Source organism: Dicentrarchus labrax, unplaced genomic scaffold, assembly GCF_905237075.1.
Source record: "Dicentrarchus labrax unplaced genomic scaffold, dlabrax2021, whole genome shotgun sequence".
Taxonomy (NCBI): domain Eukaryota; kingdom Metazoa; phylum Chordata; class Actinopteri; family Moronidae; genus Dicentrarchus; species Dicentrarchus labrax.
In genome coordinates this window covers 4,058,569-4,074,660 of record NW_026136724.1, presented here as the reverse complement: position 1 = coordinate 4,074,660, position 16,092 = coordinate 4,058,569, and the positions used below count along the sequence as shown (strand labels likewise).

Sequence of the window (16,092 nt, the reverse complement as noted above, 5' to 3'; positions counted from 1 at the left end):
TCTGTGTGTGTGTGTGCTGGAGTGTATGTGAGAGAGAGAAAGAGAGGTGCTTTGATGAAAGCTATTGATCTTTGTTTAGATGACTTCACAGCTAGCAAGAAGAGAGAGAAGCTGATGCACAAACAGAAGACGAGGTGTGCAGGTGGATCAGGTTGTAGGAGACAAAATGGACGAGTAGGTAAGCAGATAAAAAAGGGTTCCTCTTAACATTACAGGATAAAATGAGGAGAATTTCTACTGCAGCACTTTGCTTTCACCTTATTCACTTTGGCAGACAGGGGCATACATTCACCAATTCTCCTAGACAGGGATTTTTTTATACGTGGCCTGTTTGCAGACACTTTCAAATCTTCCAGTGACAGAAGAGTGTAAATACTCGAGAAGCAACGGTAGAAAATAAACAGGGCTGCACAATTAATTGAGGAAGTGTCTAAATAGCCGTATTGACTGCTGCAGAGTTTAAGTTGCAATAGAAGGCTGGGTTTTTTTTGTTGAAAAGATGTTTCAGGCATCTTTCCTAAACAAAGTGGTCTGATGCATCGCAGAATGACTGCGCAACAAATCCCCACATATTAGCATTTCATTTGGTAAATGGTAAATTGTCCTGTACTTGTATAGCGCCTTTCTAGTCTTCCGACCACTGAAAGTGCTTTTACACTACATGCCACATTCACATATTCACTCAGTGATGACAAAGTCCATAAAATGGAAACTAACGCATTCACACACCGATGAACAGCATTGGGAGGAATTCAGGGTTCAGTATCTTGCTCAAGGATACTTTGACGTGTGGCGGGAGATGCCAGGGATCGAGCCAACAGCCTTCCGATTGGTGGACGACCCGCTCTGCCTCTGAGCCATTTCCCCCCCAACAGCATTTAAAACATAGTTTAGTTCAAGTTCTGAGGAATACATTATCAACAGAAAGCTGTTTCCATATGTATGGTAATTCAAAGTGTGTATGTACCATTCTGAAGATATATCTCGGTATGATTTCTAGTCACCCTCTTAGAGCCCTAGTCTATGAATAATTTCAACAGATTTTATATTGTGGTCTCACAGGGCCAAATTCCACTGTAGAGGGCTACAAACAATATGGGGTTCTGTTAGTAAAACCACTTCATGTTTTACCAGTCATTATTTGCCGAGAGATCCAGAAACTAACCATTCCTTCTGTAATCTCTATCTTTCTTTCTTTACAACCATGAGCAGATCAGGAAGAAGCTATTCATTACCGGCATTGCGTCTACAAGACCCCGCGCTTATTCTCAGATCATTTTTAAAAATCATAACAACTTTCAGTGGGACTAATAAGGCCGTGGTGGGGAAATTAAGACTTGAAATATGGAAACACCGTCTCTTTAACAACAAATGCAACGTCCAGAAAATACGTTGTGGTGGAAGTACAATGGACTCGTCTTGAACTCCTACAGTAGATAAGGAAATAGAGCTTCTTTTTGCATTACAGCGTTGATAATGACTCTTATGGTATGATTAGGTAATAATGTTTGCATAAGAATGTTCTCCCTCTTGTTTGGACGGACAAGTTTCCCAGAGAGAATGGATGCAGTTGCTACCATAGTGCAAAATCTCATACACACACCTTCACATTTAAATTAATATAGTATCTGTATGCTGTAACACTAAGGAATTCATCAAATAGCGCAGCTGCACAGGGAAACTGCTGAGCCAAAGGTTTGAGGCCATTCTGGGACCTTGACCAATCGGAAAAGATCAAACTAAATTGACCATATCATGTGAAGCTGCTAACTACTTTTACAGCTGTGGTTTTATGACTTTAGCTAGTTCTTATCCGATGCTGACCCAGTAGTTCATGTTCACAGGGGATTAGAGGAGTAATGTGCAAGCAAATATGCAAGTAATGCTATCTGTTCTCCCATGGGAATGGCCTGACATGGCCAGAGGTCAGCGATCCCCATCTCGGCCTCCTCTCAGACTATATCGACATATCGCCGCTCTCATCTGCTCCTCCGCTTTCTCTCTCTCATCCTCACCCTTTCATCGAAAATTGCACAAGAGGCTTGACTGAGCCGCTTGAAGAGGAGATAAAATGGTAGAAAGTAATCCTGTGGAAAGGAGAGAGATAAGGAGAGGAACAGTGAGGCAGAGCAGGAGATGACAAGATTCCCTCCCTTGTCTCTTTTTCCCATGTTAATTACAGCGTTTGTCCTCGTCTGGGATGGAGGGCCGCACGCTCGCTGCTACATTTGCGTGAATCATGGCTTGACGTCTCTGAGCGGAAGAAAAAAGGAAAGATTTTCATCAACAAAGAACTGCTGTTTGCTATGCGCTGTTACGCCTTAGTGGGCTTTGATGTGTCAGCGCATGAATAGGGAGGAGTGGAGAGCACAAAGAGAGGAGTAGGGGGGGCAAAATGAGGCCTTCTTCTCGAGCATAGATGTTCAAAATCCATCATGCCTTGTCAATTTACACATCCTTCAAAATGCTTTAAAGGACTGTTTGATATGAAGTGAAAAGGCGAATGATGTTTGAAAAAAGCGATATAGAAAGAGTGTTAAAAGGTGAAAGCAGATGTAACAACATGGAGGTGTGAAGTCAGCATCTGCATCAATGCTTTCAAAGAATTAAAGAAAGTGATAAAGTTCTAAAGTAAAGTTGAACTTCATTTTCTTCGCATTAAGAATGGCGAAAACTTTTTGTATTTTTTATCTTTTGAGGACAGGATATTAATTGTCCACATAAGATATTGTCATGTGGAATTAAGATATTATCCTTTGGGCACAAATCTTGTGTGAACAAGATCCAGGTGTTGTGCAAACAAGCTGTTATCTTCAACACATTAAAGCACCATTATGCAACCATTGTCCCTTTAAATAACAGCTTCACACTACACAAACTACACTGACTTTTAATAGTGTGTTTGTCATTTCCCCCTCTTTTGCCGTGAAATGCCTGTTCTTGCACTGTGTAACGTTGGTTGCCGGGTCGGGAGAAGTGTATAAGTAACCCTTTACGGCACAAAGTCACACACCACCAACTTCAGCAAATGCCTAATTTCTGTGATTTATGGAGTTTCCTGATGGCCAGCAAGCTTTATTTGTTGTTGCTGAAGTAGGTTAACCGCTAACTGTAACTCAGCTTCCATCAGCTAGTTTGCTCATTTAGTGGCGCTCAGAACACCGGGGGAGTGTAGGTTTTTTGGTTGTTGTTTTTTTTGTGTAGGTGTTTAAGTGAATTGCAATCCCAAACTGTAGGGGTGCCAAATTGTAAATACCAATTCTAACATAATGTTCCTTTAAAGCTCCAATGTATCATGTTTAGGTGGATCCACTGGCAGAAATGGAATATAATATTCATAGGTATGTTTTCATTAATCCCCTGAAAATAAGAATTGTTGGGTTTTAGTTACCTTAGAATGAGCTGTTTTTATCTACAGAGGGAGCAGGTCCTCTTCTACTGAGTCTGCCATGTTGAACCTCCAAGTTTCTACAGTAGCCCAGATGGGACAAACCAAACTAGATCTAGATAGGGCCTTTTGTGTTTTTCACAAGTTTCGCAGCCACTATAGCTTTACCTGGACACTTGAGACACTGAGGCAGGGAGTTTCAGTTGGTTGCAATCTGCAACTTCACCACTAGATGCCACTAATCCTACACACTGGTCCTTTAAGTTGCGGGTGCAATCTTGTGGGAACAAGAAACATATATTGTGTACACAAATCATCATCTGGTGGGGGCAAGATCCATATGGGTGCACAAGTTATTACCTCGTAGGAACACGATCCATACATTGTGCACACAAGTTTCAAGACTGTACATGACAGTCTCCAGATTTGTGTAAAACCAATCCAGCCTGTTGGATTAATTTAGCAATGCAGTGCATTGTTCCTGAATACTGGTAAGTAGTGTTTTTAATATACTCTCCATAGCAATACCCAAACTCACTATAAATTAAAAAAACGAACTGCCTAACCAACTGATACATGACTCATACAGTGTGTGTTTCTGTGGTAAATATTATTAAAAATGTGAATTCACAGTGGGAAAAACCCTTCCTTCCTATTGATTTTTCAAGGAAATAAAGACAGCGTATCATATTATGACCTGTATCCCCACATGACTATCCGATGGAGCTAACTGAGATAGTGAAACATAACTTTCACAGACGTCATTTAGAAAAAGCTCTGATTTTAAGGTCATGTGTTTGACTGTTTCCTTAGAGACTTCTTCATTACTGTTTTTGTATGCGGTCATCACATGAAAAGGTGTAAAAGATTGGTTTCCTGCCATGTTCTTGTAGCAAGCCATGCACATGATAAATTGCCCACTTGGAGACATGAGGAGTGACTTCAAAGAGAAATATGTACATACAAACCAGCTGTCTTCGTGTATAGCACTTGGAGTTATTTCAGCACTTAATGTCAGCAGCTCTCCCTCCCTCTCAGCCCTGGTCAGTGTAGCACTGAAAGGCCACACTTGTGAGTGGGATGGAGCGGTAAAGATGCAGGCCACAGTACAATCAATTTAGATTCCACGAGGAAACCGGGGCACTGCCCTGGAGGGGAATTCAGACCCAGAGGAAAAATAATCAAGAGGCACAGGGAAACATTCCTACCCTTCAGATGCAAAACCCCCTAGGCTTTTCTCCACCTTTTAATTCCTTCTCAGCCTCCTCCTTTCCCTCCCGCCATGGTCCACTTCATCACAAGCGTCATGGTGAATATGAAATATGCCTCAGATGAATGATTGCTGACTGGATCTGTGCATATTGAACACTCAATATCTGTAATATCCTCCAATATCATTATTTTCTTCTATACCCGTGGACTAATCTCTATCATAGCCTGTGGAGCGACTCAGATAGGGGGAAAAGATAGAGTCAATAAAGAGATGAGTATGATAATAAAGGCTGAGATTAATAACTCTCTCGAACTGTCTGTCTGCCTGTCTGCTATCTCTCTCCATCTCTTTCAATCCCTCTTTCTGCCTTGATTCAGTTTCATTCATTTTAGAGTGCTTTATTGGCACAGTAAGATTGTCCTTATACTGCCAAGAAATTATACAGTAACACATATGGCAAGAGGTGTAAAGACAACAAAAGACTATAGAGACAGGAAATAATTTTCTCACAAACCTCTGATCTGTAAAAATAATGTGTTAATATGCAAAAAAACAGGCTAGATTTTCATCTACAGATAGTTACCTCCTGAAAACCCTTTTGTTTAAATTTCAAGTCTCATTCTCTCCCCCACTCCCTCCTTCTCCATCTTTCCCTGACCAGCCCGAGTTGTCCGGAGCAGCCGTCCTCCACCAGGCCAGGAGGGATCAGGTAGTGGATGCCTGTCGAGTCTACAGTGCATCCAGCCGTAAGCGCAGAGTCCTGACACCCGGAGACCTCAAACACCTTGTGGTGGACGAGGACCATGAGCTCATCTACTGCTATGTTCCCAAGGTGGCCTGTACCAACTGGAAACGCGTCATGATGGTGCTCACAGGCCGGGGCAAATACAGGTGAGTCTTGTGCTTGGCAGACTGTTATTGTAAATGGGCTTAGAGAGTACTGGGGGCCATTCATTCCCCTTTTTATTGCTCTGTGACAAATAAGAAAAAATACAGGGCATGTATTGTATCGTGTAATACAGTATTCCAACATGCTGCCCTCATCACACTGAAGGTTTGTAATGGTAGAAGACTGTGAATGCAGATTTGTTTTGCTGTTGTTCCTCAACGTCCTTCTGCCTCTCTTCCACAGTGACCCAATGGAAATCCCTTCCAATGAAGCCCACATTCCTTCCAACCTGAAGACCTTGAACCAGTACAGTATTGCTGAGATCAACCACCGCCTCAAGAACTACCTCAAGTTTCTCTTTGTTCGCGAGCCCTTTGAGAGGCTGGTCTCCGCATACCGCAACAAGTTCACCCTCAAGTACAACTCGTCCTTCCATAAGCGCTTTGGCACCCGAATCATCCGGCGTTACCGCAAGAACGCCACGCAGGACGCCCTGCTCAACGGTGCTGACGTCAAATTCAAAGAATTCGCAGAGTACCTGGTGGACCCGGCCACGCAGCGTGATGGCCCACTCAACGAGCACTGGCAGACTGTCTACCAGCTTTGTCACCCATGTCACATCCACTATGACCTGGTTGGCAAGTACGAGACGCTGGAAGACGACGCAAACTACGTGTTGCGGCTGGTGGGTGTTGGCGATTCCTTGCGCTTCCCGAGCTATGCCAAGTCCACCCGTACCACAGACGCCATGACAGCCCAGTTCTTCAGCAATATCAGCACTCAGCAGCAGTTCCAACTCTACCAGCTTTACAAGTTGGACTTCCTCATGTTCAACTACTCCACACCCAGCTACCTCCGGCTGGACTAATGGAGGACAGAGCTGTGACTCTGAGAACGGCTGCCTTGTTCAAGGAGAGGCAAATTGAGTGAAAGGCGGAATTCTTTGGAAGCAAACTTGATTTAAAAAACTGTCATCGTACGCAGGCGTGGGGTCTGAAATAGACATATAAACAGGTGCTGAAAGAGAGAAAGGTGTGTGGATGTCCAGTCAACTCTGGGTGATACAGAGAGCGCTGATTGGATGAGAATGTGGGCTAAATGAACCAAACGCATGCAAAGACTAAAATGTGTAGGTGAAGCAGGTCTTCAAGGTGTTTTAAAAGGGGAACTTATCCTCAGAGGACAGACTTGAAGAGGGGATTCTCCTGATGATGTTCCCTACATACACAAACAAACTGCTGACGAATTAGGCTGCTTCAGATTCTACAAAGCAAACAGCGGCCTCGCACGTGCCCTGACCCCAATGCATCGTGGGAGCTAAGCTTATCTCCCCTACCCCTGATCAATAGAGAAACTCCGTCAAATTGTAAAACACAATTCATGTCCTTCGCTGCGCTGTCAGCACGGTGTGCCAGCACCCATCACCCTTGCCCTCATTAGATTTATACATTTCAGAGGGAAACTGGCTCATCACCGCCTCAAGGACGCCCTGTAATAGATGAATACTGACTTCACTCTCAAGACCTCTACAACTGTAACTGTGGTGACATGGCCTTCAGCGACAGGTTGTAATGAAACAAGTTTTCACTGGTCTCTACCATTATGATGTTAGCAGATGGGACCTCTTGTGTTACAACCTGCGGACCCCATGAAAACAGAGACTCCTGTTGCAGCAGTAAAGTGTGGAAGTGCTTAATAAATCATTGCCTGTAACACCAAGCATCCTTAACACTTTGAGCTACAGGACATGGTTAGAAAGGTACAGGATGCTCCCACGTGTGTGGGTGCACCAGAAGTCTGCACAGAAAGTCTGAGCGAGAAAGAAAAGAGACAGCCTTTGTGGTTGTGAAAGGGTTAAAGGCACTGGATCTCATAACCCCGCCCTGCTGTGCCCCACCGTGCCCAACCTAGGGGCTCAGTGGACACACCCAGGGCCACACCCACAAAGCTCCTACTCTGACGACCAAACGTGTTTCAGTAAATTAAGATTATCCTTTTTTTCTTCTTGCTTATTTTTGTTTTTAATGTCTCATGAAGCATTGCTGCGAGCAGCAATAGAAAAGGTTTATTTAATTTGTTTTGTTGATTAAAGAGAGAAAGATTTAATTTCTTTCCTGGGCTGCGGAACATTTTAGGAAGTTTTTCTTAAAGTTAAAATGTTGTTAAGAGTTTCTTTTTGTCATGTTGATTTCTTCTTGCCTCCAATACATTATTAGTGCATCACAGCATTTTCATTTTTAAAGGGTGTACGGTACATTTCAGCCCATGGCTTTGTCCTTCTGTGTCTGAGATCATCAGAGATTTATGGCTTAGTTTACATTTCCTGTTGTCAAACATTTGGTGCCAAAATGGCTGTGAGCGCCTCAGAGATCCACACTCTGTGTTCGGTGTAAATCTTTGCCCCCATACCCAACACTTCCCAAGCAGAACATAAGAACTAGCTGCTACTCTCAGTGTACATATCAACAATCTACTGCCCACGTCACAGCATCAGAGACTATATCTCATACTGTAATGTGATTAATGTTAGCCACGTTAAGCAATGTCAAGGTTAATAACTGCACTCTCCATCACGCTGTGAATTGGATTACAGTCTGTTGTGTTAGCATTATACCGAAGGGAGAGAGGGAGACAGAGAGTCATTTTGTCTTTTACACCCCTTTGTAAATTCAAAACCACTCCGGCTTCAAAGTGAAGGAGACATTTTTCTGAAAGGCAGCATCTCTTTGTTGCACTTGGCAGAAACCTGAAATCAGATTTTTGGTATGCATTTGTTCATGCTGTTCAGTACGTCTGTTAGATTGAGTCCCTAGTTTTAAAGGAAAATTCAGGTTTTATTCATGTAGTTTTGTCCATCATTCCTGCTGATAATGATAACATTTGACTCACCAGATTCAATGTAGAGAAATTGCTGATGCTGCAATACTGCAAGACAAGGCAGTAGGTTTGTGCTAATTTGATTAATTGTACCAACTAAAGTGCAGGATCAACTGACATGATGAGGGCCTTAAAGTGGGTCCTTAATCTTGAGGCCCTGACTTGGCCCTGTTATCTAGTGTTAAGTCCTATTGGCACAGACGCCAGCAATTGCCATGGGGCCCCAGAAACTTAGTGGTCCCTGAAAGCCCAAGGGTCACTGCTCACTGGGAATTGATTTATGGTGATGTACCACAAATCAGTTTAACTTTGTTTGGGGAATGTGGAAATATGCATTACTAAAGCACAATATAAACTGTACCCTGCCTCTCGCCCAGTGTCAGCTAGGACTGCAGCCCTGGCAAACCTCTAAAAAGAATAAACAGGTATAGCTAATGGGTGGATGATTGGATGATAAGGGCCTTAAAGTGGGTCTTGGTTTATTACCTTGAGACCCTGTCAAGTCAGGTTTATTTATATGGCCCAATATCACAAATATATCTCAAGGGGTTTTACAATCTGTATAACACACAGTATGAAACTATGTATCTGTAGACCCTTAGTTTGGAGAAGGAACAACTCCATAAAAAAGTAACAAAAACAAAACGAGGGAAAAACAGGACAGATATATACACATGTAGTATTGTGTAAATGTAATAAGTAAAAGAGGGGGCAGAATCTAGTTTTAAGATCTTCATTTTGTCAGCTGATGCTGACTTGGTGCATATCAACTACCTAAAGACACTTTTGGGTTACACTATGGGACATGCTGGATTCAGTGTTTAAGTAACTTGAGTTATACTAAAGACTAAAAGCCTCAAGTCTAAGTCTCAGGACTATTCCTTTCCTTTTAAATCTATTTACACAACAGTTTTTGGAAGTGCAATAATTAATAACTTGGGTGTCACATTTAAAGTCATTTTGTAAACATACAGTTTTGCAATGCATGTTTTTAATGGATCAGATCCAGGTCCACTTCACTATAACGTTGTGTCTAGTGGTGACCCCATGTCTTTAGAATGAAGCTGGTGAGTGAAATGTCAGCATAACAAAGGTGTGATGACCAAATCTTACATTATAAATAGACAGATATTTCATTTTTAGCTGCAAACCTCTTCCTGGAGCTTTTGAAGTATTATTACTGTACACATGTGGACATGTGCCTGTGTGTGTGGGTTATAATGAGAGAACAACCTTGTTTTTTTTTACCCGCACTCACACATCTGGCTCTAATAAAGGAGGAAAGCTACTGGCCTGGCCTGTAGCCCTGACCGTCGTCCTCCTAAAGAAACAATGGCTGTATTCTCAGCACGGCCTCCTCCTGGGACAAGGCATACAAAAATACACACACACTCAGCTTGCACATTAGCACTCCTGCTGATGCTGATGCCACGCAGCATCTTACTCAGCAGTTGTAAGCAGAGGCACAGGCGGGCAGCACCTCTCCCCTTAAACACACTGAGCCTCGGCTTAAACTGCTCATTTAACCCCCAGAATGGAAGACGGACGATACACAAAGGACTTCTTAGCCTGAAAACAAGCCATTACAGAGGCCTCTCTTTCTCCGCTCCCACCTCCAAGAGTGGCCTCCTGTATAAAAAAATAACAGAAGTAAGTCAGTGTCAATGATCCCTACCGTCCCTGCAGAATAAGGGAAGCCTACTTAAGCAAACAGAGTCGGTAAAAAAGTTCCTACGGGGATTTAAGCGAGCACCGAGAGGCCCTGGAAGATTTTCTGCCTTTAGAAAAAAACAAACAACTGCATTTGGAATACTTTTGTCCCTATTCTTAACTTCTCCGTCTGCATAAATCCAGGCCTGTTCACTGCCCAGCGTTCTCATACTGTAGGTGTGTTCATATTCAAGTCAAGCCAGCAGGTATATATTTATTTTGTTTTTGAACGATGTCTATTATCAGACTGAATTACTTATTTACTGTACTGCTGAAAGAACACAGGAAGGCTTCTAAACATATCTGAGGGAGGATTTCTCTCAAAGAGGAGTGGATTATGTGATTTGTGCTTACGCTTTATTTTGTTATTTACGCACAGATTAGCACACACATTTTATATCCAGTAAAGCATAGAGTCATAGCAGGTACATATCATTACCAATTAAAGGGATAGTTTGACAATTTAGGAAATGCGCTTCTTTGATACAACTGTCATATCTGTTACATATGGAGCCACAACCAGAAGATGGTTAGCTTAGCTGAGCATAAAGACTGGAGCAGCTAGCCTGGCTCTGACTAAGAGTCTACAGCCATGCTAGCAGCTCGGCGAGGTTACACTTACACACAGCAGGGATTTGGGCTATGCTAACGTCAGCATGCTAACAGGCTCACAGTGACCATGCTAAAATGCTGATGTGTAGCAGGTAAAATGTTTTAACATGTTCATGTTAGTTAATTGTGTTAGCATGCTTTGTTAGCATTTGTTAATCGGCACTATATATAAAAGTACAGCTGAGACTGATGGGAATATTTAGGAAGCTAAAGTATTTTTAAATTGAAGTTTTTATGTGATGAGGATAATGATAATGTTTATCTCATGTTTGTTAGTGGTAGTCTTTATGCTAACCAGCTGCTAGCTGTAGCTTCATATTTCACAGACAGACAGGAGCATGAGATAAATCTTCTAAAACAAAAATAAACAAAAATGGTTTCTATAGTTTTGGGGGTTTTCTTTTTGGTTAAAAAAAATACAATATTTGGAAATATGTCATCAGCACAGAGGGACAAAGCCTCTCTCATTCTCTGCCGGGTTCCTCTCTCACATATCTACAGTCCCAGTGCAGGATGTTCTCATACAGTGTAGACATGATGTCATTCATTCTGCTGTTGTTTTTGAGCTCTCATGCTTGATCGATCAATTACTCTACCTGTCTCACACACACACACACACACACACACACACACACACACACACACACACACACACACACACTACGTTTGTGCGGCAATCTTGTTTATCTGTGCCTTTCATTTGCAGCAACACAGAGCCGCTAAAAAAAGATTCAGATCACCTTCTCTCTGTGGTCACCTAGGCCTTCCTCCATACTGACACACACACACACACACACACACACACACACACACACACATACACAGTGACTATTCATTCCTTTGGTTGAGGACTGTCTGCCTATAGCCGCTTCTACACTGCATTATATGTTTGGGTTCAGATGTTGGATTTGCTGGATTACTTTACAGCACAAAAGAGGAATTCTTTTTATTTTTTTTACAGTGCAAACCTTTATTCTAGCTGCACTTGAGTTTTAACATTTCTGATAGGAGAAGCTGTTTTTAGCTCCCTTCCCCTTGCTCTTCTAAACAACCACACAACAGCAGAGAGAGCAGACAACCATCAGCACCCTTTGCCACAGGAAGCACCACAATCAGTTTTAATTTGAAGAACACCGAATGCAACACATTCAGTAACACCTGTAAGGGTGTGTTTTTTACTTGAAGACAACTCCATTCACACTCCTAAAATACACTTCTCACATGACAATCCCCCTCGCTGCAGTCAGCACACACACTGCTCCATGCACACACTGCAATATCACACAGTGAAGCACCTGCAGAGGCCCATGGGACTGCACCGAGACAGGCAGAGAGCAGAGGAAAGCTCCTGAGGCTCTCAGGTCATGTTCACACCAATGTGGATACATTTGAACCTCCTTTTTTTCTTGGGAATGTTCTCTGTTTTAGTGAAAATGGATCTTCACAGCAATGTTTTAGTGTAATTGTCATGTGATCCATTTTTAAAGCTCTCCTGACTTGCAGGCACCCCCTCTCTTTCTTTGCACTTGCTCTGTAAATAACAAAGAATGGTGTGGTAGAAATCACCTAAAGAAGCCTTCTTAAAATATATCATAAATACAACTTGGCTTTCATTTGCCAAATTTGGACATCAATGAAAGATAACACTTTACCAACCGCTGAGATATGGAAGTGTGGCTGCAATGTCACTAATAATCCCTCATTGTACAGAAACAATGCACAACTGTGGCAAGCACTGTAGGTCAAAGTTCAATCTCGAAATCCATTGGCTATCATTTACCGTCAATTTAGCCTCTGGGGGCAACGACACGTGTTTCGGCTTGAGCGTAGCCAGCAGATATACAGATAACACATATCTGGGCCCAGACTTTCTCTTCTGTGCACCAGTCATTGTTTACAATCCGATCAGAATGTGAGAATGAAGTTGGAGTTTTGAGATTTCTGCATATGAATGATGACACATTTTTAAAAAAAGCTAATAAATACTAAATTGTTGTCAGACGACAGCCAGTGTGTTCTAAGATTGCATTTCACCCAATGCATTCCGCCTCTTTTGCTCTTCACACGGACTGTTTACCTGCATACAACCAAAGGCCGCTCAAACGTGATTGGTCATTACTATTCAGACTACAAACGGACTACAAATGGAAACCAGAACAAAATCTTTCTTTGCCTCCAGATTCTGCATTCATGTGCAGATATATGTTTACAGAGATTCATTTACATAGTTTGGTTCCAAAACGCAGACCTTTGTTAACAGGGTTCTTTCTACAAAGCTAGCTATCTACCTAGGTACATTCATGGAAAATAATAACAATGCGTACAGTATCTTTTCATTCTTCATGAAAAATGTTAGTTATTCCTAGTAGCTACCACAGCTTCCCAACAATAACTGCCGAACATGAACACAATGTCCGATTGAAAAGGCCTACCTCTGGGTTTTAAATTCCACCTACCTGCACACCTGTTCCTTGTGAACTGAGGGTTTAGATTATCTAGCCTGACTGTTGGTTTGTTTTTGTTGTGTTACTCTTTTAGTTTTACCTCAGAGTGAAGTGCTTTAGATAACATGTCAGCTTGTTTAGAGCCTGTCTGAAATGATCCTCTTGCTTTATGTGATCTCTGCCATTTTTGAAAAGTCCTTGTTGTTTTCAGAGCAAGTTCCCAGTGGAACACATTTGACTCATTTTCTTTGATAAATTAGTGTGGGTGGAAGGCTTATTATCACATTTTGCCTGCATTTGTCAAATTTGTCCACATTAGCGTGGCTGTGGCCTCGGTGGGCCTGCCAGGTTTTACATGTCTCTGTGTTGCCCTGACATCTTGTTCGTCCTCCTTCAGTGTGCAGGGGTCACACACACCTTCTGATCTCCTGAGTGTTTCCAGCAGCTTCATGTCTTGCCAGATGGTGTGGATGTTGTGCTGTAACCTGTACAGTAATGTGTGTGTGTGACCTTTTGAGGAATGAGTCCCAAATCAGCTGTGTCTGTTACTGAATTTATACCATGTCAGCAGCATTTTTCACCGTTGTGTGTATCGGAGTGCCTCATGTGCTGTAACTACAGGTGGAGCGGCTGGATGAGAGCTGCATGAGTGTGTGTGGGTGGTGTGTGTGTGTGTGTGTGTGTGTGTGTGTGTGTCCTCGAGGAAGGCGAGACTCTCATTCAAACAGGCGCCACTTATTTATTTATTTATTCTCAGACAACGACCCATACTCCTTCCTCACTATCACCATGGCAACACACTTAAACTCTCTGCATCTTTCATTTCCTCCCGGGACAGCCACTCACTGTTCTGTCTTACTCCTTTCATTTTCAGGCGCACTCGCTGAAATCATGAATAATTGACTGTGTACTGTACACTGAGAGTGGTGTCGATCCGACAGCAGAACGACCTGCGGTTCATCTGTCCGATGTTTTCACAATAAAATAACACTGAAACTCCCAGTGCCTCCCACTGCTTATTTCATGTGTGGATGTCAATTATGTAACAGAACATATACCAACTGTACATCAGCACTTGAACACTCCATACAGAACAAGAATAAAGCCATGAATTCAGCTCACTTTCCATATTTGCCTTTGTGTTTCTGTTGGAATGGAAGATAACGGTGATCAAACTCAAGAGGTTATAATACAATTTACAGTTAGGGGAGGCCGGGGTTGTTTGGCACCGAGCTATTTTTCTGGTCTGTGCTCATCTACTATGTTAAAAAATTGGTCTGTGGAGTAAATGTATTATAACACCATGTTAGACATATGGGAATGTGTTCATTCTAGTTAATAGACATAGAAATCAACTACATTTTGATACAAGTCTGTGATGAGTGATGGTAGCTGGCTAACATAATTTCATCACAAAGTTTGGTCAAATGTGAGCAGGGTTGGCTGGCACTATGTTTTCTTTCAAACCAGTTTAATAGTTTTCTTGTTTATTAACTTGTAACTGTTAATATATATTTTTGTTGGGGTATTTTGAGAGACTATTTCTGAAAGATTAAAAACAATGTATTGACAGTTGTTAATAATTATTCATTTGAAGGGTCAAAGACGGTTAAAAGTAATGGCAACCCTACAGAGGAATTGAATAATAATGTTAAAAATAGGCAGATATTCTTTTAAATGTTCATGTTTTGTGGTTCTTGTTTGAATTAAAGGTTCAAATTGTCTCTATTTGTTGCTTCATTTTTTTAACATTGTGCTAACCAACTCTGAGTGACCCGTGACGGGGCTGGTTGGCACAAACCCACACAGTGATTTCAAAACACAATTTACTGCTTTACTGCTTTACTTAGAATATTCTGCCAGAGAAACATGACAGAGTGTGAAAAGTGTGCCAACCAGCCCCAGTGCGCACTACTATTGTTACACATACTGTAAGAAAAAAAACTTTTTGCACAAGTTCAAGCAGAGGGACAACAATCATTTTAAGTTCCACCTCTTAGTTATAATCCATTGCTATAACTTGGATTCATGCACAGGCTTTCCTGTCAGCCAGCTATCATCCTGGCTGAAGGATATTTTGTCTCTGCTTTCATACAACCAGTTAATACCCTGTCTGTGGCTCCCTATGGGGGACCTCTGAATGGCTGCTATTTATAGGGGTTAACCCTCATAAACTGATCTAACTGACAGGGTCTCATCATAAAATGAAGCATCTGCACACTTGATGTATTTTCTGATTGAAATTAAAGTGCCAGGGGATTGTGTTGGGTGCAAACACAGGCTGTGTCCAAAATGATTCTGTCACTCACTACACCCTAAATAACAGACACTCACTTGTTTACTCTATAACGAGCAGTAAACTGAGAACTCGTATTAATCATCGTCATTTAGTGTTATTACCGGTAGGTTTTTCATTTATAATATGTGCCACATTGCATTGTGGGATTGTTTGCAATAAGTATGAATATAGTTCTTTATATAGTAAATAGGCAGTTATTTTGGATACAAGCATACAGGTCATCATCATTAATTAACTATTATTTTAAAGCTGCACTGATTGACCTTATATCAAAACACAACAACAAGATATTATCATCTTACTAAAGTGACAGAAAACCAAAATAATGAGCTACTATGTGCGACACCTCGACACCTTTCACAATACACAGTCACTTGATCCATTGACAACATAAAAATATTGATTAATGCAGCTTCAAAGTGTAATTTTCTCACTTAAAACGTTTTTATTTTAATGAGACTTGGTGTGGTGATAACATACCACGAGCCATAAGTTTAAGAAATGTGGTTTGGTGTTCGGGTGAATTGACCCTTTAAAAATCCTTATATTTTTGTATGGTTCCACCTGACACTTCAGGACGAGATTTAGCTTACCTGAATTATGTTTTGGTAGTTTCCAAGTGTATTGGCACTGTCATATACTCACTATTTATTTTGGACT

At 41.7% G+C, this 16,092-nt stretch overlaps 1 protein-coding gene across 2 annotated transcripts in view; it reads left to right on the top strand.

Annotated features, from left to right (window-relative positions):
• chst11 (carbohydrate (chondroitin 4) sulfotransferase 11) overlaps positions 1 to 14,857 on the top strand; it is a 91,510-nt gene extending 76,653 nt beyond the window's left edge. For both annotated transcript variants that reach the window (XM_051392570.1, XM_051392569.1), the window contains exons 3-4: positions 5,263 to 5,492; positions 5,734 to 14,857. In XM_051392570.1, coding sequence (XP_051248530.1) covers positions 5,263 to 5,492; positions 5,734 to 6,358 — 855 coding nt within the window. In that variant the 3' untranslated portion in view covers positions 6,359 to 14,857. The remainder of the gene's footprint in view (positions 1 to 5,262; positions 5,493 to 5,733) is intronic.
• Positions 14,858 to 16,092: the final 1,235 nt, after the last annotated feature.